This window comes from Carcharhinus amblyrhynchos, chromosome 24 (genome assembly GCF_965287045.1).
Source record: "Carcharhinus amblyrhynchos chromosome 24, sCarAmb.v2.hapA, whole genome shotgun sequence".
Lineage (NCBI taxonomy): Eukaryota > Metazoa > Chordata > Chondrichthyes > Carcharhiniformes > Carcharhinidae > Carcharhinus > Carcharhinus amblyrhynchos.
This window is the reverse complement of record NC_137347.1, coordinates 1,097,061-1,120,979: the sequence shown is the minus strand read 5'-3', so window position 1 is coordinate 1,120,979 and position 23,919 is coordinate 1,097,061. Positions and strand designations below refer to the sequence as shown.

General features: G+C 52.0%; 1 protein-coding gene across 3 annotated transcripts in view; it reads left to right on the top strand.

The window, feature by feature from the left end:
- The first annotated feature begins 7,741 nt into the window (after nucleotides 1-7,741).
- The window catches only part of tinagl1 (tubulointerstitial nephritis antigen-like 1), a 118,140-nt gene continuing 101,962 nt past the window's right edge, over nucleotides 7,742-23,919 (top strand). Inside the window, exons 1-2 of one of the 3 annotated variants that reach the window (XM_080211431.1) lie at nucleotides 7,742-7,849; nucleotides 9,037-9,349. In XM_080211431.1, the coding sequence (XP_080067557.1) occupies nucleotides 9,052-9,349 (298 nt within the window). In that variant the 5' untranslated portion in view covers nucleotides 7,742-7,849; nucleotides 9,037-9,051. Of the gene's footprint in view, nucleotides 7,850-8,029; nucleotides 8,050-8,335; nucleotides 8,358-9,036; nucleotides 9,350-23,919 lie in introns of those variants that run through there. The other 2 variants (XM_080211432.1, XM_080211430.1) reach the window with 2 other exon arrangements.

Sequence of the window (23,919 nt, the reverse complement as noted above, 5' to 3'; positions counted from 1 at the left end):
AATTAAATTCTGTTAGTGTCTAATTACTACAGTAAATAAATCCAGATGATCACCTTAGCTCGAGATAAAGCAGAACCAAAACAATGAGTTTTGTTAACAAGATCAGACGTTGAAAGAAGGGCATAAATGTATAACGATGTGATAACTGCTAATGTCCACTATTCGAAAACGTATGAAAGAAGCTCAGCTGCCATTTTAAAGTTGAGCACTGCAGAGACCCCAGCACTTCTCCCAAAGCTTTGTCCAATAAACTACATGTTGAATCTTTAAATCTGACTCTGAGTGGTGATTTTCCCACAACAGTTCCCTTCCTTCACTCTGAGCTGTCTCCCTCTGGACTAGTAATATTCCTCTCTGACAGGGATATTGTTACCAAACCTGGTAACGAACTGCTGTCTTTGGTGTCTGGCAAGCTGACTTCTACCTCAGCAGAGGCAAGTTCCTTCCACCCACCACTCCACCATTCTCTGGGTTCAGCAGATAATCTGTCACCATTTCCACCACCTCTGCCAGTGAACACTTGTCTTCCAAAGGGACTATTTCCTCATTCACTCTTCAATCGCCCAACAATCCCCTCCCTATCCTGTGACCCTCATCATATATAAACACAGGGGGTGCCACACCAATCATTGATTCCAGAGATGAGGGGTTTGCTTTATGAAGAGAGATTGGGCAGTTTAAGCCTGTGCCTAATTTAGAAGAATGAGAGCAGATTATAAGATTCTAAAGAGGAATTGACAGGTGGAGAGAATGTTTCCTCTTGTGGGGCAACCTAGAACAAGGATTGTAGTTTTAGGATAAGGGGTAGCAGATTTAAAACAGAAATGAGAGGAAACTACTTCTCTCAAGGGGTTGAGAGTTTGGAATTCACTACCCCAAAGTGCAGTGGATGCTGGGACATTGAGTAAATTTAAGGAGATAGAGATTTTTAATTAGTAATGGGTTAAAGGGTTATGGTGAACAGACAGGAAGCTGGAGTTGAGGCCGAGATGAGATCAGCCATGATTGTATAGAATGGCAGAGCAGGCTCGAGGGGCTGTACTGCTGATTCCTGCTCTTGGTTTTTATGTTCTTATGATTATGATTCATTTTTATAAGAACATAAGAACATAAGAAATAGGAGCAGGAGTAGGCCATCTGGCCCTTCGAGCCTGCCCCGCCATTCAATAAGATCATGGCTGATCTGTCGTGGCTCAGTTCCACTTTCCCGCCCTCTCCCCATAACCCTTAATCCCCTCTCTTATCAAAAACCCATCAACCCGCTTCTTAAAAATATTTAGCGAGGCAGCATCTTCTCCCTTCTCACAATCCAGGGGCCTGAATCCCCATTGTAGGTTTTTGGGTTTGTCTCCTGGATTCAGTGTTTACAATGTGGTGTGCTCCAAGCGAGGATGGTGTGACCATTTTGAAGAACATCTCCAGTCACAGAACCACAGGATTGTTACAGCATTGAAGGAGGCCATTTGGCCCATCATGTTTATACCAGACCCCCCAAAATGAGCAATACACCAAATGTCCTTCCTCCATAACATTCTTCCTTTTAGAACATAGAACACTACAGCACAAACAGGCCCTTCGGCCCACGAGTTGCACCGATCACATCAACACCTACCAATCTATAGACCTATCTATAACCTCCAATCCCATAAAACCCCATATACTCATCCAGAAGTCTTTTAAAAGACCCCAGCGAGTTCGCCTCCACCACCACTGACGGCAGCCGATTCCACTCACTCACTACCCTCTGAGTGAAAAACTTACCCCTAACATCACCTCTGTACTTTCCTCCCCGCACCTTAAATCTGTGTCCTCTCATAGCGACCATTTCAACCCGGGGAAATAGCCTCTGAGAATCCACCCTATCTATTCCTCTCAACATTTTATAAACTTCTATCAGGTCGCCTCTCAACCTTCGTCTCTCCGGGGAAAAGACACCCAGCTCCCTCAACCTAACTTCATAAGGCATGCCTCCCAATCCAGGCAACATCCTTGTAAATCTCCTCTGTACCCTTTCAATAGCTTCTACGTCTTTCCTATAGTGAGGCGACCAGAACTGCGCACAATACTCCAAATGAGGCCTGACAAGGGTCTTATAAAGTTGCAGCATTACCTCCCGACTCCTAAACTCAATCCCTCGATTAATGAAGGCCAGTACACCATACGCCTTCTTGACCACATCCTCCACCTGCGAGGCCGATTTAAGAGTCCTGTGGACCCAGACCCCAAGATCCTTCTGCTCTTCAACACTACTAAGACTCCTGCCCTTGATAGTGTACTCGTTCATCCCATTGGTTCTGCCAAAATGGACGACTACGCATTTATCTGCATTGAAGTCCATCTGCCACTTCTCCGCCCAGTCCTGCATCCTATTTATGTCCTGCTGCAACTTTTGACATCCTTCCAGACCATCCACAACACCAACCTTCGTGTCTGATAACAGTCCATTTCTCTCTGGAACGCCCCAATGTAACCCGCCTCCATCACAGTCCCAGACCCGAGCCACTCATTGGGTGTCATTTCTTTTGCCATTTACCTTAAGCAGGCTGAGGGGTCAAATGGCCTCCTCCTGCTCCCAGTTTGTATTTTTGTATGGATTTTTCTCTCTTTTGGATTTTGCTTTCAGAGAGCAGTTGTTAATCCTCCTGCCATTCACACCATCTTTAGACATATCCTTTGTTTCTTGTCCCATATCCTTACATCATCTAATCTCACCAGCCTTTAACCCTATCAATGACCTTCCTTTATTTTCAGTCCCCCCACCCCGCACCTTCTCAGCTGCTAAAGACTTGTTACATTTCAGAGTCTGCTGAGTATGAAAGAAGGTCAATTATCATTGCTCATGGCCAGGATATGGGAGAGGGCACTGGGTTCAAATACTATCGGGATTTTCAACATTCCCAGGAAGGAAAGGCCTTGCTTTAATGAGGCTAATGGGAGATTATGAGGTAGTGATAACATTGCCAGATTAGTAATCCAGAGACCCAGTCTGATGCTCTGGAGACCCACCATGGCAGCTGATGGGATTGAAAGCTAGTCTCAAGGATGGTGACCATGCCAACTATCATTGTAGAAACCCATCTGCTTCACTAATGTCCTTTAGGGAAGGAAATCGGCCAACTTTACTCGGTCTGGCCTATATGTGACTCCAGAGCCACAGCAATGTGGTTGACTCCCAACTGCCCTCTGAAATGACCCAGTGAGAAACTCTGTTCCAGGGCAATTAGGGACGGGGAAATCTGGACTTGGCGGTGATGCTCACATCCTGTGAAAGAACAAGGAAAAGAATTGTACCTGGATGATTGCACCCCTGACAGTGCTGACTCTTTCAGTACTGACTCTTCAAACACAGTGCTTTCTCGGTATGTTCCTCTGACAGAGCAGCACTGCCAGTACTGGCCCTACATTACTGCAGCACTCCCTCTGCCTCGCCTGTCCAATACTGCAGTCCCCTGTCACTGATGCATTGGAACAGCAGCTTAGACTTTGTACCCTAAGCTTGTCAGAGAGGCTTGGCCCCTCATCATCCAAAACTCTGCCATTTCTGAACTCTCACCAGATGTTGTTAACCCTCTGGTCGCTGAACTCCATTAGCTCTTGATTTGGTAACACCTAGATTTTGGAAGTTTTCTCCTCGATTTAAATCCCTCTGGAGCCTTTCCTCTCTCTCTGTCACCTTCTAAAATCTCTGCTTCACTACTTCTGGCCTCTTGTGTATCCCCAATTTTAAACATTCTACCATTGGTGCTGCCTTCAGCTGCCTGAATCATGAGCTCAGACAAACCCTCAAACTAACCCCTCACCCTCACACTAACCCCTCACCTTCACACTAACCCTCACCCTCACACTAACCCCTCACCCTCACACTAACCCCTCACCTTCACACTAACCCCTCACCCTCACACTAACCCCTCACCCTCACACTAACCCCTCACCCTCACACTTACACAGGATAGCCCGTCACAACTAACAAAGCAAATTTCTAGACTCCCTGAACTGAAAGAATCCTTAGACCTTTGATCTGACCTTCAGGGCACTCTCCGTGCTCTCACCCCACGTACTCCCTGCACTGGAGATCTCTGCTGCCTCCCAAATATACACAAGGCCAATGCCCCCAGCTATCCCATCGTATCAGGCAATGGGACCCTGTGTAAGAACCTCTCCAGCTATGTCGAGGGAACCCTGAAACCCATTGTACAAAGAACCCCCAGCTTCGTCGCAACACAGACTTCCTACAGAGACTCAGCACACATGGACCAGGAGCACTCCTGGTCACAATGGATGTCTCGGTGCTCTACACCAACATCCCCCACGACGATGGCATTGCTGCAACTGCCTCAGTACTCAACACCGACAACTGCCAATCTCTAGATGCAATTTTACAACTCATCCGCTTTATCCTGGACCACAATGTCTTCACCTTCAACATTCTGTTCTTCATCCAGACACACGGAACAGCCATGGGCACCAAATCCGCACCTCAATATGCCAACATCTTCATGCACAGGCTCAAACAAGACCTCTTCACCGCACAAGATCTTCAACTGTTGCTATATTCTAGATACATCGATGACATTTTCTTCCTTTGGACTCGTGGTGAACAATCACTGAAACAACTATATGATGACATCAACAAGTTCCACCCCACCATCAGACTCACCATGGACTATTCCCCAGAATCAGTTGCATTCTTGGACACACGCACCTCCCTCAAGGACGGTCACCTCAGCACCTCACTGTACCGCAAGCCCACAGACAATCTCACAACGCTCCACTTCTCCAGCTTCCACCCTAAACATGTTAAAGAAGCCATCCCCTATGGACAAGCCTTCCATATACATGGCACAGTGGCACAGTGGTTAGCACTGCTGCTTCACAGCTCCAGGGTCCTGGGTTCGATTCTCAGCTCGGGTCACTGTCTGTGCAGAGTTTGCACATTCTCCTCGTGTCTGTGTGGGTTTCCTCCAGGTACTCCGGTTTCCTCCCACAGTCCAAAGATGTGCGGGTTAGGTTGATTGGCCACACTAAAACTGCCCCTTAGTGTCCAGGGATGTGTAGGTTTAGAGGGATTAGTGGGTATAATATGTAGGGATATGGGGGTAGGGCCTGGGTGGGATTGTGTTCAGTGCAGACTCGATGGGCTGAAGGGTCTCTTTCTGCACTGTAGGGTTCTATGATTCTATGATACACAGGATCTGCTCAGATGAGGAGGATCGCAACAGACACCTACAGACGCTGAATGATGCCCTCATAAGAACAGAATATGATGCTCCACTCGACAGTTCCAACGCACCACAGCGAAAAACTGCACCAACCCCCTCAGAAGACAAACATGGGACACGGTGGACAGAGCACCCTTCATTGTCCAGTACATCCCCAAAATAGAGAAGCTACGACATCTTCTCTGGTGCCTTCAACATGTCATTGATGAAGACGAACATCTCGCCAAGGTCATCACACCCTTTTTCTTGCCTTCAAACAACCGCACAACCTCAAACAGACCATTGTTCGCAGCAAACTACCCAGCCTTCAGGAGAACAGTGACCACAACACCACACAACCCTGCCACAGCAACCTCTGCAAGACTTGCCGGCTCATTGACATGGATACCATCATCACACGTGAGAACACCATCCACCAGGTACATGGTACATACTCTTGCAACTCGGCCAATGTTGTCTACCTGATACGCTGCAGGAAAGGATGTCCCAAGGCATGGTACATCGGAGAGACCATGCAGACACTACAACAATGGATGAATGAACATCGCTCGACAATCACCAGACAAGAGCGTTCTCTTCCTGTTCGGGGACACTTCAGTGGTCACGAGCATTTGGCCTCTGAACTTCGGTAGGCGTTCTCCAAGACAGCCTTCACGGCACATGAGAACACAGAGTCTCTGAACAGAGACTGATAGCCAAGTTCCACACACATGAGGACGGTCTCAACAGGGATCTTGGGTTCATGTCACACCATCTATAACCCCCACGACTTGCCTGGGCTTGCAAAATCTCACGAACTGTCCTGTCTGGAGACAATACACATCTCTTTAACCTGTGCTTAACCCTCTCTCCACTCACATTGTCTGTACCTTTAAGACTTGATTACCTGTAAAGACTCGCATTCCAACCATTATTCTGTAAATTGAGTTTGTGTCTATATATGCCCTGTTTGTGAACACAGCTCCTCACTCATCTGACGAAGGACCAGCGCTCCGAAAGCTAGTGCTACCAAATAAACCTGTTGGACTGCCCTGGACCCTGGTCACAGAACCCTGCCAAAGAACCCTGGTCGCAGGGGACTCACCATTGGTAATAAAAGAAACTCTCCGAAGAAGGACACAACAATCCCACCCACCACCACCCCCACCCACCCCCGCACCCCCCCCCCCCCTCCCCACCACACCGGGTCACTTTAAAATAATATGTGAAATCATTCATTTATGGGCTGCACAGTGGTTAGCATTGCTGCCTCACAGCATCAGGGACCTGAGCTGGATTCCTGACTTGGGTCACTGTCTGTCTGGAGTTTGCACATTCTCCCCATGTCTGCGTGGGTTTCCTACGGAGCTCTGGTTTTCTCCCACACTCCAAAGATGTGCAGGTGAGGCGGATTGGCCATGCTGAATTCTCACTCATTGTACCTTCCATCGTGACTTCATTACAGTGTTAATGTAATCTGACTTGGGACACTAAAAATGAATAAATGATTTGTCAAAGAAGTAATTTTTGTGCAGCCAACAAAGGCTCTGACCTCATGCCAAACCCATGAGCCATCCTGATAAACGAGGAAGTCCCTCCACCCCCACACTCGGCAACTATTGCCCTCTACACCAGCCCAGTACAGACTACCCGAATGCACAACACGCCATCCTGCTGAACACAACATAAAACACTCTCCCCAACACACCAACAGCACAAGCAGACCATCACCCTGTTTTCCTTTCCCCACCTCTCCCCTTTCTTCTGCCACACGGGGGTACCCTCTCCCCCCACCCCGGGGTACCCCCTCACCCCATTCACCCTTCCACCCAACAAAGAACGGACAGGAGTTATACTACATAAGAGAAAAGGCCAGGAGGCAAGGAACCAACAAGCAAAGGCAAGACACCTCAGGGAACAACAAGGGCTGGAGGTGAGCAGAAAGAAAAGGGGACCAACCCCAAAAACCTCACCCTCACACTAACCCCCTCACTCTCACACTAACCCTTCACTCTCACACTAACCCCCTCACTCTCACACTACACCCTCACTCTCACACTAACCCTTCACTCTCACACTAACCCCTCACTCTCACACTAACCCCTTCACTCTCACACTAACTCCCTCACTCTCACCCTTCACTCTCACACTAACCCCTCACTCTCACACTAACCCTTCACTCTCACACTAACCCTTCACTCTCACACTAACCCCTCACTCTCACACTAACCCCCTCACTCTCACACTAACTCCCTCACTCTCACACTACACCCTCACTCTCACACTAACCCCCTCACTCTCACACTAACCCCCTCACTCTCACACTAACCCCCTCACTCTCACACTAACCCCCTCACTCTCACACTAACCCTTTGATCTCGTTAAAATCCACTCCTCTCGCAGGGAGCAAACTTTGCCCTGATATTTCCAGTGTGTTTCTGAACTTCCTGTGAAAGGCGCTAGATGAATGTAGCAGGTTGTTATTGTCAGAGTGGATCGCAATGGGCAGCGGACTCTGAGATAAGGGTGCAGTTCCTCTGCCTCTCACGGGGCGGTTCTCTCTCTCTCTGTCTGTATATAAGCAGGGAGCGTGGACTCGAGTCAGTGCGAGTCGGACGGGCAAAGTTCAACTCCAGCCTGCACAGAGCCAGGTACAGGGGCAGGGACAGACCCAGGGACAGGGACAGACCCAGGGACAGGGACAGGGGCAGGGGCAGGGACAGACCCAGGGACAGGGGCAGGGGCAGACCCAGGGGCAGAGCAGCCGCGTTTACACAGCCACCAAGAACCGAGTGACTAAGAGAGTGGAAAAGCAGACTGCCACTTCAGGGCATGAGTGACTGAGGGGTGGGTGAGTAATTGGGTTGGTAGGTTGACTGGGGGGTGACTGGTGGGGTGAGTGACCTGGTGGGTGGCTGTCTGGGTGGGTGGGTGGATAGATGGGTGAGTGGGTTGGTGACTGGGTGGGTGGGTGAGTGGGTGGGTGGCTGGGTGGGTGGGTGAGTAACTGGGTGAATGGGTGACTGGGTGGGTGGAAAAGCAGACAGAATTACAGATTCTCCTGGCAGCAGCTGTGTCGCTTTATTAGTCTGTGTTGAGAAATGGGGAGTAAGACAGATCGGAAATGGGAATTATAATTTCAGTCTGAGTGATGACATGGTGAGTTTGGGAGAAGTGATCAGTCCAGGGACGGAGTAAAGCAGGATTTTAACCATGGATCATAATGAGAGAATGTGGATTTGGAGTGTGTACAGTGTGTTTAATGTGCAGTGTGTTTAATATACTGTGTGTTTAATATACAGTGTTTAATATACTGTGTGTTTAATATACAGTGTTTAATGTACAGTGTGTTTAATATACTGTGTTTAATATACTGTGTGTTTAATGTACAGTGTGTTTAATATACTGTGTGTTTAATATACAGTGTGTTTAATATACTGTGTTTAATATACTGTGTTTAATGTACAGTGTGTTTAATGTACAGTGTTTAATATACAGTGTGTTTAATGTACAGTGTGTTAAATGTACAGTGTTTAATGTACAGTGTGTTTAATGTACAGTGTGTTTAATGTACAGTGTGTTTAATATACAGTGTTTAATATACAGTGTGTTTAATATACAGTGTGTTTAATATACAGTGTTTAATATACAGTGTGTTTAATGTACAGTGTGTTTAATATACAGTGTTTAATATACAGTGTGTTTAATGTACAGTGTGTTTAATATACAGTGTTTAATATACAGTGTGTTTAATGTACAGTGTGTTTAATATACAGTGTTTAATATACAGTGTGTTTAATATACAGTGTGTTTAACGTACTGTGTGTGTGTGTTGCAGGGCTCTGGCACTCTGATGGACATGAAGGCCATTCTCTCCGTTGCCTGGCTGCTGTTCCTGTCCCCGGGGCTGGGAGCCGCCCTGAGCCGCAGCCGCCGGGAGCTGAGCCCGGGGTTACACCGCTCGGGGATCCGGGACCCCCAGGGCTCTTACTGCCGCCGCCTGGGCTCCTGCTGCCCCGGCAGGGATGATGTGTGTACCGTACCCTACATCGATACCATCTGCTACTGTGATCTCTTCTGTAACCGCACCGTGTCTGACTGCTGCCCCGACTTCTGGAGCTACTGCCTGGGGACACAGCCCCCCACCCTGGGTAAGAGCCCACTCTCTGCACTGGGGGGGGGGAGACATGGGGAAAGGGGCTGGAATCCCCCAAATACTTTCCATCTCCAGTCTGCACCCCAAATCAACTCAAATATCACAGAATTAACTGGCTGGTTTTATTTTGGAGATTCGGGATTAGATTGAAAAAAATCAACTCGAGTTTCCTGATTCTTCACATTGAGATTAAACTGAAAGTGTTTATGTGACAGTGGGGGCAAGACTGGCTCTCCCCCCCCCAATACACACACTCTCCCCCCCCCCACACTCACACACTCCCCCCCCCCACACTCACACACTCCCCAACCACACACTCCCCCCCCACACTCACACACTCCCCCCCCCCCACACTCACACACTCCCCCCCCACACTCACACACTCCCCCCCCCCACACTCACACACTCCCCCCCCCACACTCACACACTCCCCCCCCCCCACACTCACACACTCCCCAACCACACACTCCCCCCCACACTCACACACTCCCCCCCCCACACTCACACACTCCCCCCCCCCACACTCACACACTCCCCCCCCCCACACTCACACACTCCCCAACCACACACTCCCCCCCGCAACACACACACACTCCCCCCCACACTCACACACTCCCCAACCACACACACTCCCCCCGCCACACTCACACACTCCCCAACCACACACACTCCCCCCCACACTCACACACTCCCCCCCCAATACACACACTCCCCCCCCCACACTCACACACTCCCCCCCAATACACACACTCCCCCCCCCAAACCACACACACTCCCCCCCACACTCACACACTCCCCAACCACACACTCCCCCCCCCACACTCACACACTCCCCCCCCACACTCACACACTCCCCAACCACACACTCCCCCCCCCACACTCACACACTCCCCAACCACACACTCCCCCCCCACACTCACACTCCCCCCCCACACTCACACACTCCCCACACTCACACACTCCCCCCCGCAACACACACACTCCCCCCCCAACACACACACTCCCCCCCCCCCACACTCACACACTCCCCAACCACACACACTCCCCCCCACACTCACACACTCCCCCCCCAATACACACACTCCCCCCCCCACACTCACACACTCCCCAACCACACACTCCCCCCCCCACACTCACACACTCCCCCCCACACTCACACACTCCCCCCCCAATACACACACTCCCCCCCCCACACTCACACACTCCCCAACCTCACACACTCCCCAACCACACACTCCCCCCCCACACTCACACACTCCCCCCCCACACTCACACACTCCCCCCCCCACACTCACACACTCCCCCCCCACACTCACACACTCCCCCCCACACTCACACACTCCCCAACCACACACTCCCCCCCCCACACTCACACACTCCCCAACCTCACACACTCCCCAACCACACACTCCCCCCCGCACACTCACACACTCCCCCCCACACTCACACACTCCCCCCCCACACTCACACACTCCCCAACCACACACTCCCCCCCCCACACTCACACTCCCCCCCCCACACTCACACTCCCCCCCCCACAGTCACACACTCCCCCCCCGCAACACACACACTCCCCCCCCAACACACACACTCCCCCCCCACACTCACACACTCCCCACACTCACACACTCCCCCCCCGCAACACACACACTCCCCCCCCAACACACACACTCCCCCCCCACACTCACACACTCCCCAACCACACACTCCCCCCCCCACACTCACACACTCCCCAACCTCACACACTCCCCAACCACACACACTCCCCCCCCCGCAACACACACACTCCCCCCCCAACACACACACTCCCCCCCCCACACTCACACACTCCCCCCCCAACACACACACTCCCCCCCCAACACACACACTCCCCCCCCCACACTCACACACTCCCCCCCCAACACACACACTCCCCCCCCAACACACACACTCCCCCCCCCACACTCACACACTCCCCCCCCAACACACACACTCCCCCCCCCAACACACACACTCCCCCCCCCACACTCACACACTCCCCAACACACACACTCCCCCCCCCACACACACACACTCCCCAACCACACACACTCCCCCCACACACTCACACACTCCCCAACCACACACACTCCCCCCCACAGACTCACACACTCCCCCCCAATACACACACTCCCCCCCCAACACACACACTCCCCCCCCCAACACACACACTCCCCCCCCCCACACTCACACACTCCCCAACACACACACTCCCCCCCCCACACTCACACACTCCCCAACACACACACTCCCCCCCCCACACTCACACACGCCCCAACCACACACTCTCCCCCCGCCACACACCCCCCCAAACCACACACACACACACACCACACACATACGCACTCCCCTGCCACACACACACACACACACCACACACATACGCACTCCCCTGCCACACACACGCACACTCACTCAGCCCACCCACCCCCAGAGTGTGAGCGATTAACACCCAGTACTTTCACATTTCTGTAATATGCTGTTTGATTTACCTTCAATACTGAATCCATATATTTGGAAACAAATGTTCAAAATTAATCTTTTTGCACAAGTTTTCCAAACAATCACAGAATTCCTATAGTGCAGAAGGAGGCCATTCGGCTGTCTGAACCTGCACTATCTCTCTGAAAAGCCTGCACATGTCTGCTCCATACCCAATCAACATTTAAGGTGACGCCTTCAACTGTCAAATAGTCTATTGTCTTGGTTCACAAACAGGGAGCTGCTACCTGAGTGTGTGAGAAAGGGGTGGTGGGATTGGGGGGGCAGGGGGACTGGGGGGCGAGGAGGGGGGGTGGCGAATGGAAATCAATAGCCAGGGGAGCTGAAATCTCTGTCAGGAGAGAAAATGCTCTAAACAGTTAGATTTTTAACTGCATTGAGATGTTGAATATGGATGCTGGCCCTGTGTGTGTGTGTGTGTGTGTGTGTGTGTGTGTGTGTGTGTGTGTGTGTGTGTGTGTGTGTGTGTGTGTGTGTGTGCGCGCGCACTGGCCCTGTGTGTGTGTGTGCGCTGGCCCTGTGTGTGTGTGTATACGCTGGCCCTGTGTGTGTGTGTGTGTGTGTGTGTGTGTGTGTGTGTGTGTGTGCGCTGGCCCTGTGTGCGTGTGTGTGCGTGTGTGTGCGCTGGCCCTGTGTGTGTGTGTGCGCTGGCCCTATGTGTGTGTGCGCTGGCCCTGTGTGTGTGTGTGTGCGCTGGCCCTGTGTGTGTGTGTGTGTGTGTGTGTGTGCGTGTGTGTGCGCTGGCCCTGTGTGTGTGTGTGTGTGTGTGTGTGTGTGTGTGTGCGCTGGCCCTGTGTGTGTGTGTGTGCGCTGGCCCTGTGTGTGTGTGTGTGTGTGTGTGTGTGCGTGTGTGTGCGCTGGCCCTGTGTGTGTGTGTGTGCGCTGGCCCTGTGTGTGTGTGCGCTGGCCCTGTGTGTGTGTGTGTGCGCTGGCCCTGTGTGTGTGTGTGTGCGCTGGCCCTGTGTGTGTGTGTGTGCGCTGGTCCTGTGTGTATGTGTGCGCTGGCCGTGTGTGTGTGTGTGTGTGTGTGTGTGTGCGCTGGCCCTGTGTGTGTGTGTGTGCGCTGGCCCTGTGTGTATGTGTGCGCTGGCCGTGTGTGTGTGTGTGTGTGTGTGTGTGTGTGTGTGTGTGTGTGCTGGCCCTGTGTGTGTGTGTGTGCGCTGGTCCTGTGTGTATGTGTGCGCTGGCCGTGTGTGTGTGTGTGTGTGTGTGTGTGTGTGTGTGTGTGTGTGTGTGTGTGCTGGCCCTGTGTGTGTGTGTGTGCGCTGGTCCTGTGTGTATGTGTGCGCTGGCCCTGTGTGTGTGTGTGTGCGCGCTGGTCCTGTGTGTGTGTGTGCGCTGGTCCTGTGTGTATGTGTGCGCTGGCCCTGTGTGTGTGTGTGCACTGGCCCTGTGTGTGTGTGTGTATGTGTGTGTGTGTGTGTGTGCGCGCTGGTCCTGTGTGTATGTGTGCACTGGCCCTGTGTGTGTGTGTGCGCTGGTCCTGTGTGTATGTGTGCACTGGCCCTGTGTGTGTGTGTGTGTGTGTGTGTGTGTGTGTGTGTGTGTGTGTGTGTGTGTGTGTGTGTGTGTGTGTGCGCGCGTGCACGCGCTGGTCCTGTGTGTGTGTGTGTGTGTGTGTGTGTGCGCGCTGGTCCTGTGTGTGTGTGTGTGTGTGTGTGTGTGTATACGCTGGTCCTGTGTGTGTGTGTGTGTGTGTGTGCGCGCTGGCCCTGTGTGTGTGTATACGCTGGCCCGTGTGTGTGTATACGCTGGCCCTGTGTGTGTGTATACGCTGGCCCCGTGTGTGTGTATACGCTGGCCCTGTGTGTGTGTATACGCTGGCCCCGTGTGTGTGTATACGCTGGCCCCGTGTGTGTGTATACGCTGGCCCCGTGTGTGTGTATACGCTGGCCCCGTGTGTGTGTATACGCTGGCCCCGTGTGTATGTATACGCTGGCCCTGTGTGTGTGTATACGCTGGCCCTGTGTGTGTGTGTGTGTGTGTGTGTGTGTGTATATATACGCTGGCCCTGTGCCACTGTGCTGCAGGTCTGATAAACTGGATGGAATCTAATGAATATTCCAGTTTTGACAGTATGAATGGAGAGACAAGCAGGTTTTCTGTCACATTCACATGGTATCGCTAGCTTACACATTGCAAATGGTTAAATATTAATTAAGTCTGCTTCTGCTCACTACACGACAATATCTTGTGGTTAGGGGAGGTAGGTGGAAGCAGACCCATTACCGGTGTGTGCAACAAGGATTTCCTTTCGCGTTTTACTGAGAGGGTGGAGGTAAATGTCCAAACTAAAATACATTCAAGCAGAATTTCCTGTCCTGCTGCACGACAGAGGAAAACTGATTCTGTTCAAAGGGACGGTCAAACCCAGGGGAGCTGAAATATTTCCCTCTTCTTCCCCCATACTCTCCGTCCTGTCTGGCAGCACAGCACACACGGGATGAACATAGATCCCCACCAACATTGGCACAGTATCCAGCATTCTGTCACCTTCAATGGGCAGGATGTCCATACGCTGGGACAAAGGTCAGAGAGATGCCAAGGCCTGGAGCAGAGGAAGATCCCATTCCGGATTCCAGATGGGGCAGGAACCAATCCCCGGTTTAAACCCCGGCACGCTGAGGGGAGAGGTTAGCTGTGTGAGGAATGAGTCACATTGCACTCTGACCCCATTTCCCAAAACAACGTCTATCATCTAATCACCCGTGGAAAGATTCCAATCTAATTTAAGAATTTCACTTCCACCTTTGTACATTCCCACTGCAATTACCCTTTAGCCTGTCAATGTTGGACCCAGTTCAGTGCCAACAATCGAGAAATCCTGTTTACAAAATCACCCATTTGGGATTCTCTGAGCATTTGAAATGAAATCTTTACTCATTTCCAGCTGGAGTGTCTTTGTAAAGTGTAGGATCTTGAATGCTGATATTGTCACACACACACAGATACACTCACACACTCACTCACACAGATACACACACACTCACTCACACACTCACTCACACACACAGATACACTCACACACTCACACACACACACAGATACACACACACACTCACTCACACAGATACACACACACACTCACACACTCACTCACACACACAGATACACTCACACACTCACTCACACAGATACACACACACACTCACACACTCACTCACACACACAGATACACACACACTCACACATACACACACACTCACACACACACTCACAATCACACACTCACACACACACACTCTCACACACATACACACACACACAGACAATCTCACACACACACACTCACAATCTCACACACATGCACACACACACACAATCTCACACACACTCTCACACACATACACACACACACACAATCTCACACACACACACACACACAATCTCACACACTGTCTCACACACATACACACACACACACACAATCACACACATACACACACACACACACAATCTCACACACACACACACACACACACACAATCTCACACACACACACACAATCTCTCACACACACACAATCTCACACACACACACACACGCATACACACACAATCTCACACACACACACACACACACAATCTCACACACACACACACACACACAATCTCACACACACACACACACAATCTCTCACACACACACAATCTCACACACACACACACACACACAATCTCACACACACTCTCACACACACACATACACACACACACACACAATCTCACACACACACACACACACAATCTCACAATCTCACACACACACACACAATCTCACACACACACACACACACACAATCTCACACTCACACACAATCACACACATTCACAGACTCACACAGTCTGTGGGGGGAGGGGCAGTCACTGTGGGGCTGTGCATAAAAACATAGTAAATAGGAACAAGTATCGGCCACTCAGCCCATCGAGCCTGCTTCACCACTCAAAATGAAGCTGCAGGATGACTTGGACAGGCTGGGAGAGTGAGCAAAGAAATGGCAGATGGAATATAATGTGGGAAAGTGTGAGGTTATGGGCTTTGGTAGGAAGAATAGAGTGTAGACTATTTTTAAATGGGCAAAGGCTTTGGAAATCTGAAGCACAAAGGGACTTGGGAATCCTGGTTCAAGACTCTTTCAAGGTTAACATGTAGGTTCAGTCGGCAGTTAGGAAGGCAAATTCAATGTTAGCATTCATGTCGAGAGGGCTAGAATACAAGAGCAGGGATGTACTTCTGAGGCTGTATAAGGCTCTGGTCAGACTGCATTTGGAATATTGTGAGCAGTTTTGGGCCCCGTACCTAAGGAAGGATGTGCTGACCTTGGAGAGGGTCCAGAGAGTTTGATACAGTTTCAGGTCTACACACACACACTAATTTAGATGACTCTCTTTATTTCTGCCTCATCCTGTTCACATTTTTTGGCAAACTTAGACTCTGTATATCTTAGACTCTGTATATCTTAGACTCTGTATATCTTAGACTCTCTATATCTTAGACTCTGTATATCTTAGACTCTCTATATCTTAGACTCTCTATATCTTAGACTCTGTATATCTTAGACTCTCTGTATCTTAGACTCTGTATATCTTAGACTCTGTATATCTTAGACTCTCTATATCTTAGACTCTGTATATCTTAGACTCTCTATATCTTAGACTCTCTATATCTTAGACTCTCTATATCTTAGACTCTCTGTATCTTAGACTCCGTATATCTTAGACTCTGTATATCTTAGACTCTGTATATCTTAGACTCTGTATATCTTAGACTCTCTATATCTTAGACTCTCTATATCTTAGATTCTCTATATCTTAGCCTCTGTATATCTTTAAAAATCAACCTTCTCACTATCAAAAAGATAATTTGCCAAATAAATGTGTGGTAAGACCAGAATTTGTAGGTTTATTTTACCAAATAATAAACTACATGTTTTTGTTTTATAGTTGATTATCAAAGTCAATTTAAGCTGAAAAATATTACCCTTTGTACCAGGCACATTGGACCTTTACAGGGAGGTGATAGCATGGTGGTAATATCACCGTATGGATTGGGAATCAGTACCTTACGGTAATGCTTTGGCAATATGGGTTCAAATCCCAGTAGGTGGAATTTAAATTCAATGAATAAAAATCACAAAAATGACCCCTGGAATGAAGGGTGTTTGAGGACTCTGGATCTGTACTCGATGGAGTTTAGAAAGATGAGGGGGGATCTAACTGAAGCTCACAGAACACTGAGAGGCCCAGATGTGAACTTGGAGAGGATGTTTCTACTAGTGTGAGAGATCATAGAACCCTACAGTGCAGAAAGAGGCCCTTCAGCCCATCGAGTCTGCACCGAACACAATCCCACCCAGGCCCTACCCCCATATCCCTACATATTATACCCACTAATCCCTCTAACCTACACATCCCTGGACACTAAGGGGCAATTTTAGCATGGCCAATCAACCTAACCCGCACATCTTTGGACTGTGGGAGGAAACCGGAGTGCCCGGAGGAAACCCACGCAGACACGAGGAGAATGTGCAAACTCCACACAGACAGTGACCCGAGCCGGGAATCGAAGCCAGGACCCTGGAGCTGTGAAGCAGCAGTGCTAACCACTGTGCTACCGTGCTGCCCACGAGATTAGTACTCAAGGGCACGGTCTCAGGGTGAAGGGACACTCCTTCAAAACCGAGATAACAAGGAATTTCTTCAGCCAGAGGGTGGTGAATCTGTGGAACTCTTTGCCGCAGAAGGCTGTGGAGGCTGGGTCATTGAGTGTCTTTAAGACAGAGATACATAGGTTTTTGATCAATAAGGGGATCGGGGTTATGGGGAGAAGGCGGGAGAATGAGGATAAGAATCATATCTGCCATGATTGAATGGCGGAACAGACTCGATGGGCCGAATGGCCCAATTCTGCTCCTATATCTTATGGTCTTCATATGACCATGGCTGATCATTCCACACAATTGCCTGCTCTCACTTCCCCCTCCAAAGGAAAAGTCAGATTGAAGGGAGATTTGTGATGGATCAATACTGAGGATTCCAGACTGTTAAGAGGGAGCAGATACCTTGCACGGAGCTGGAAGGGGGGAGGTTACATACCTGAGATTACAGAGGGAATTCCTCTAGGATTAGCAAGGTGTCCTCCACATTATACTCCATGCAAAGGAAATATTGTAACACTGCCAACCGTTCAGTGAGGTTACAAACTCAATCGCATTCCTTCAAATCATCACACACTTTACTGAGATTACTGAGAATGAATACTGCAATAATTACCTGAAAATATCTACCCCAATTAACCTCGGCTGTTCAGTCCCATTGAAATGGGAAGATAGAGAATGAAATTTACTCTGACCACTTAAACAGGAATGTGATATTCTTCTCACAAGACTTGTACCTTCTCACTCTCACTTGGGTACGGACCCCACACACACACTGACTCTCACTGGGGTACGGGTCCCACACACACTGACTCTCACTTGGGTACGGACCCCACACACACACTGACTCTCACTGGGGTACGGGTCCCTCACACACTGACTCTCACTGGGGTACGGGTCCCACACACACTGACCCTCACTGGGGTACGGGTCCCACACACACTGACTCTCACTGGGGTACAGACCCCACACACACACTGACTCTCACTGGGGTACGGACCCCACACACACACTGACTCTCACTGGGGTACGGACCCCACACACACTGACTCTCACTGGGGTACGGGTCCCACACACACTGACTCTCACTTGGGTACGGACCCCACACACACACTGACTCTCACTGGGGTACGGACCCCACACACACACTGACTCTCACTGGGGTACGGACCCCACACACACTGACTTTCACTGGGGTACGGGTCCCACACACACTGACTCTCACTGGGGTACGGACCCCACACACACACTGACTCTCACTGGGGTACGGACCCCACACACACACTGACTCTCACTGGGGTACGGGTTCCACACACACTGACTCTCACTGGGGTATGGGTCCCACACACACTGACTCTCACTGGGGTACGGACCCCACACACACTGACTCTCACTGGGGTATGGGTCCCACACACACTGACTCTCACTGGGGTACGGGTCCCATACACACACTGACTCTCACTGGGGTACGGACCCCACACACACACTGACTCTCACTTGGGTACGGACCCCACACACACTGACTCTCACTGGGGTACGGACCCCTCACACACTGACTCTCACTGGGGTACGGACCCCACACACACACTGACTCTCACTGGGGTACGGACCCCACACACACTGACTCTCACTGGGGTACGGGTCCCACACACACTGACTCTCACTGGGGTACAGGTCCCACACACACTGACTCTCACTTGGGTACGGACCCCACACACACTGACTCTCACTTGGGTACGCGTCTCTCACACACTGACTCTCACTGGGGTACGGGTCCCACACACACTGACTCTCACTGGGGTACGGGTCCCACACACACTGACTCTCACTGGGGTACGGGTCCCACACACACTGACTCTCACTGGGGTACGGGTCCCACACACACTGACTCTCACTGGGGTACGGGTCCCACACACACACTGACTCTCACTGGGGTACGGACCCCACACACACACTGACTCTCACAGGGGTACGGACCCCACACACACACTGACTCTCACTTGGGTACGGACCCCACACACACTGACTCTCACTGGGGTACGGACCCCTCACACACTGACTCTCACTGGGGTACGGACCCCACACACACTGACTCTCACTGGGGTACGGGTCCCTCACACACTGACTCTCACTGGGGTACGGGTCCCACACACACTGACTCTCACTGGGGTACAGGTCCCACACACACTGACTCTCACTTGGGTACAGACCCCACACACACTGACTTTCACTGGGGTACGGCTCCCACACACACTGGCTCTCACTGGGGTACGGGTCCCACACACACTGACTCTCACTGGGGTACGGGTCCCACACACACTGACTCTCACTGGGGTACGGCTCCCACACACACTGACTCTCACTGGGGTACAGGTCCCACACACACTGACTCTCACTGGGGTACGGGTCCCACACACACTGACTCTCACTGGGGTACGGGTCCCACACACACTGACTTTCACTGGGGTATGGGTCCCACACACACTGACTCTCACTGGGGTATGGGTCCCACACACACTGACTCTCACTGGGGTATGGGTCCCACACACACTGACTCTCACTGGGGTACGGGTCCCACACACACTGACTCTCACTGGGGTACGGGTCCCATACACACACTGACTCTCACTGGGGTACGGGTCCCACACACACTGACTCTCACTGGGGTACGGGTCCCACGCACACTGACTCTCACTGGGGTACGGGTCCCTCACACACTGACTCTCACTGGGGTACGGGTCCCACACACACTGACTCTCACTGGGGTACGGGTCCCACACACACACTGACTCTCACTGGGGTACGGGTCCCACACACACTGACTCTCACTGGGGTACGGGTCCCACGCACACTGAGTCTCACTGGGGTACGGGTCCCTCACACACTGACTCTCACTGGGGTACGGGTCCCTCACACACTGACTCGCACTGGGGTACGGGTCCCACACACACTGACTCTCACTGGGGTACGGACCCCACACACACACTGACTCTCACTGGGGTACGGGTCCCTCACACACTGACTCTCACTGGGGTACGGGTCCCACACACACTGACTCTCACTGGGGTACGGACCCCACACACACACTGACTCTCACTTGGGTACGGACCCCACACACACTGACTCTCACTGGGGTACGGACCCCTCACACACTGACTCTCACTGGGGTACGGACCCCAGACACACTGACTCTCACTGGGGTACGGGTCCCTCACACACTGACTCTCACTGGGGTACGGGTCCCACACACACTGACTCTCACTGGGGTACAGGTCCCACACACACTGACTCTCACTTGGGTACAGACCCCACACACACTGACTCTCACTGGGGTACGGGTCCCACACACACTGACTCTCACTGGGGTACGGGTCCCACACACACTGACTCTCACTGGGGTACGGGTCCCACACACACTGACTTTCACTGGGGTATGGGTCCCACACACACTGACTCTCACTGGGGTATGAGTCCCACACACACTGACTCTCACTGGGGTATGGGTCCCACACACACTGACTCTCACTGGGGTACGGGTCCCACACACACTGACTCTCACTGGGATACGGACCCCACACACACACTGACTCTCACTTGGGTACGGACCCCACACACACTGACTCTCACTGGGGTATGGGTCCCACACACACTGACTCTCACTGGGGTACAGGTTCCACACACACTGACTCTCACTGGGGTACGGACCCCACACACACTGACTCTCACTGGGGTATGGGTCCCACACACACTGACTCTCACTGGGGTACAGGTTCCACACACACTGACTCTCACTGGGGTACGGGTCTCACACACACTGACTCTCACTGGGGTACGGACCCCACACACACACTGACTCTCACTGGGGTACGGGTCCCACACACACTGACCCTCACTGGGGTACGGGTCCCACACACACTGACTCTCACTGGGGTACGGCTCCCACTCACACTGACTCTCACTGGGGTACGGGTCCCACACACACACTGACTCTCACTGGGATACGGGTCCCACACACACTGACTCTCACTGGGGTACGGGTCCCACACACACTGACTCTCACTGGGGTACGGGTCCCACACACACACTGACTCTCACTGGGATACGGGTCCCACACACACTGACTCTCACTGGGGTACGGCTCCCACACACACTGACTCTCACTGGGGTACGGGTCCCACACACACACTGACTCTCACTGGGATACGGGTCCCACACACACTGACTCTCACTGGGATACGGGTCCCACACACACTGACTCTCACTGGGGTACGGGTCCCACACACACACTGACTCTCACTGGGGTACGGGTTCCACACACACACTGACTCTCACTGGGGTACGGGTCCCACACACACTGACTCTCACTGGGGTACGGCTCCCACACACACTGACTCTCACTGGGGTACGGGTCCCACACACACTGACTCTCACTGGGGTACGGGTCCCACACACTGACTCTCACTGGGGTACGGGTCCCACACACTGACTCTCACTGGGGTACGGGTCCCACACACACTGACTCTCACTGGGGTACGGGTCCCACACACACTGACTCTCACTGGGGTACGGGTCCCACACACACTGACTCTCACTGGGGTACGGGTCCCACACACTGACTCTCACTGGGGTACGGGTCCCACACACACTGACTCTCTCTGGGGTCCCACACACACTGACTCTCACTGGGGTACGGGTCCCACACACACTGATTCACACTGGAGTACGGGTCCCACACACACTGACTCTCACTGGGGTACGGGTCCCACACACACTGACTCTCACTGGGGTACGGCTCCCACACACACTGACTCTCACTGGGGTACGGGTCCCACACACTGACTCTCACTGGGGTACGGGTCCCACACACTGACTCTCACTGGGGTACGGGTCCCACACACACTGACTCTCACTGGGGTACGGGTCCCACACACACTGACTCTCACTGGGGTACGGGTCCCACACACACTGACTCTCACTGGGGTACGGGTCCCACACACTGACTCTCACTGGGGTACGGGTCCCACACACACTGACTCTCACTGGGGTACGGGTCCCTCACACACTGACTCTCACTGGGGTACGGCTCCCACACACACTGACTCTCACTGGGGTACGGGTCCCACACACACTGACTCTCACTGGGGTACGGGTCCCACACACACTGACTCTCACTGGGGAATGGGTCCCACACACACTGACTCTCACTGGGGTACGGGTCCCACACACACTGACTCTCACTGGGGTACGGCTCCCAAACACACTGACTCTCACTGGGGTACGGGTCCCACACACACTGACTCTCACTGGGGTACGGGTCCCACACACACTGACTCTCACTGGGGTACGGGTCCCACACACACTGACTCTCACTGGGGTACGGGTCCCACACACACTGACTCTCACTGGGGTACAGTTCCACACACACTGACTCTCACTGGGGTACGGGTCCCACACACACTGACTCTCACTGGGGTACAGGTTCCACACACACTGACTCTCACTGGGGTACGGGTCCCACACACACTGACCCTCACTGACGCTAACGGGACTTGATGGTTTGAGTTATAAGGAGGGGTTAGATAGATTGGGACTATTTTCCTTGGAGTGAAGGAGACTGAGGCGTGATTTTATAGAAGTCTTTAAAATAATGAGGGGCACAGATCAGCTGGACAGTCAACATGTTTTTTCAACAGTACAGGAGTCTAAAACTAGAGGGCAGAGGTTTAAGGTGAGAGGGGAGAGATACAGAAGGGTCCAGAGGGGCAGTGTTTTCTCACACAGGCTGGTGAGTGTCTGGAACAAGCTGCCAGAGGCAGTAGTTAACGTGGGTACAATTTTGTCTTTTAAAAAGCGTTTAGACAGTTAAGATTAGTATAGAGGGCCAAACGCCAGTAATTGGGAGCAATTTAGTGGTAAAAACTGGGCAGCATGGACAAGGTAGGCTGAAGGGCCTGTTTCCATGCTGGATACCTCTGACTCTATTCACTGTCTAATAGGCGGGATGGGGGACTGAAAGATTCTGAGTAAATCAAAGGACTATTTCTCAAGGAGGGATATTGGACAGAGTTTGTTTCGGGGGAATAGTGGGGTTTTGGGCACCTCCATAATCCTCAGGAGTCGGGTGTAGGGCCCTCGGGGGAGGGAGTCGGGTGTAGGGCCCTCGGGGGAGGGAGTCGGGTGTAGGGCCCTCGGGGTAGGGAGTCGGGTGTAGGGCCCTCGGGGTAGGGAGTCGGGTGTAGGGCCCTCGGGGTAGGGAGTCGGGTGTAGGGCCCTCGGGGTAGGGAGTCGGGTGTAGGGCCCTCGGGGGAGGGAGTCGGGTGTAGGGCCCTCGGGGGAGGGAGTCGGGTGTAGGGCCCTCGGGGTAGGGAGTCGGGTGTAGGGCCCTCGGG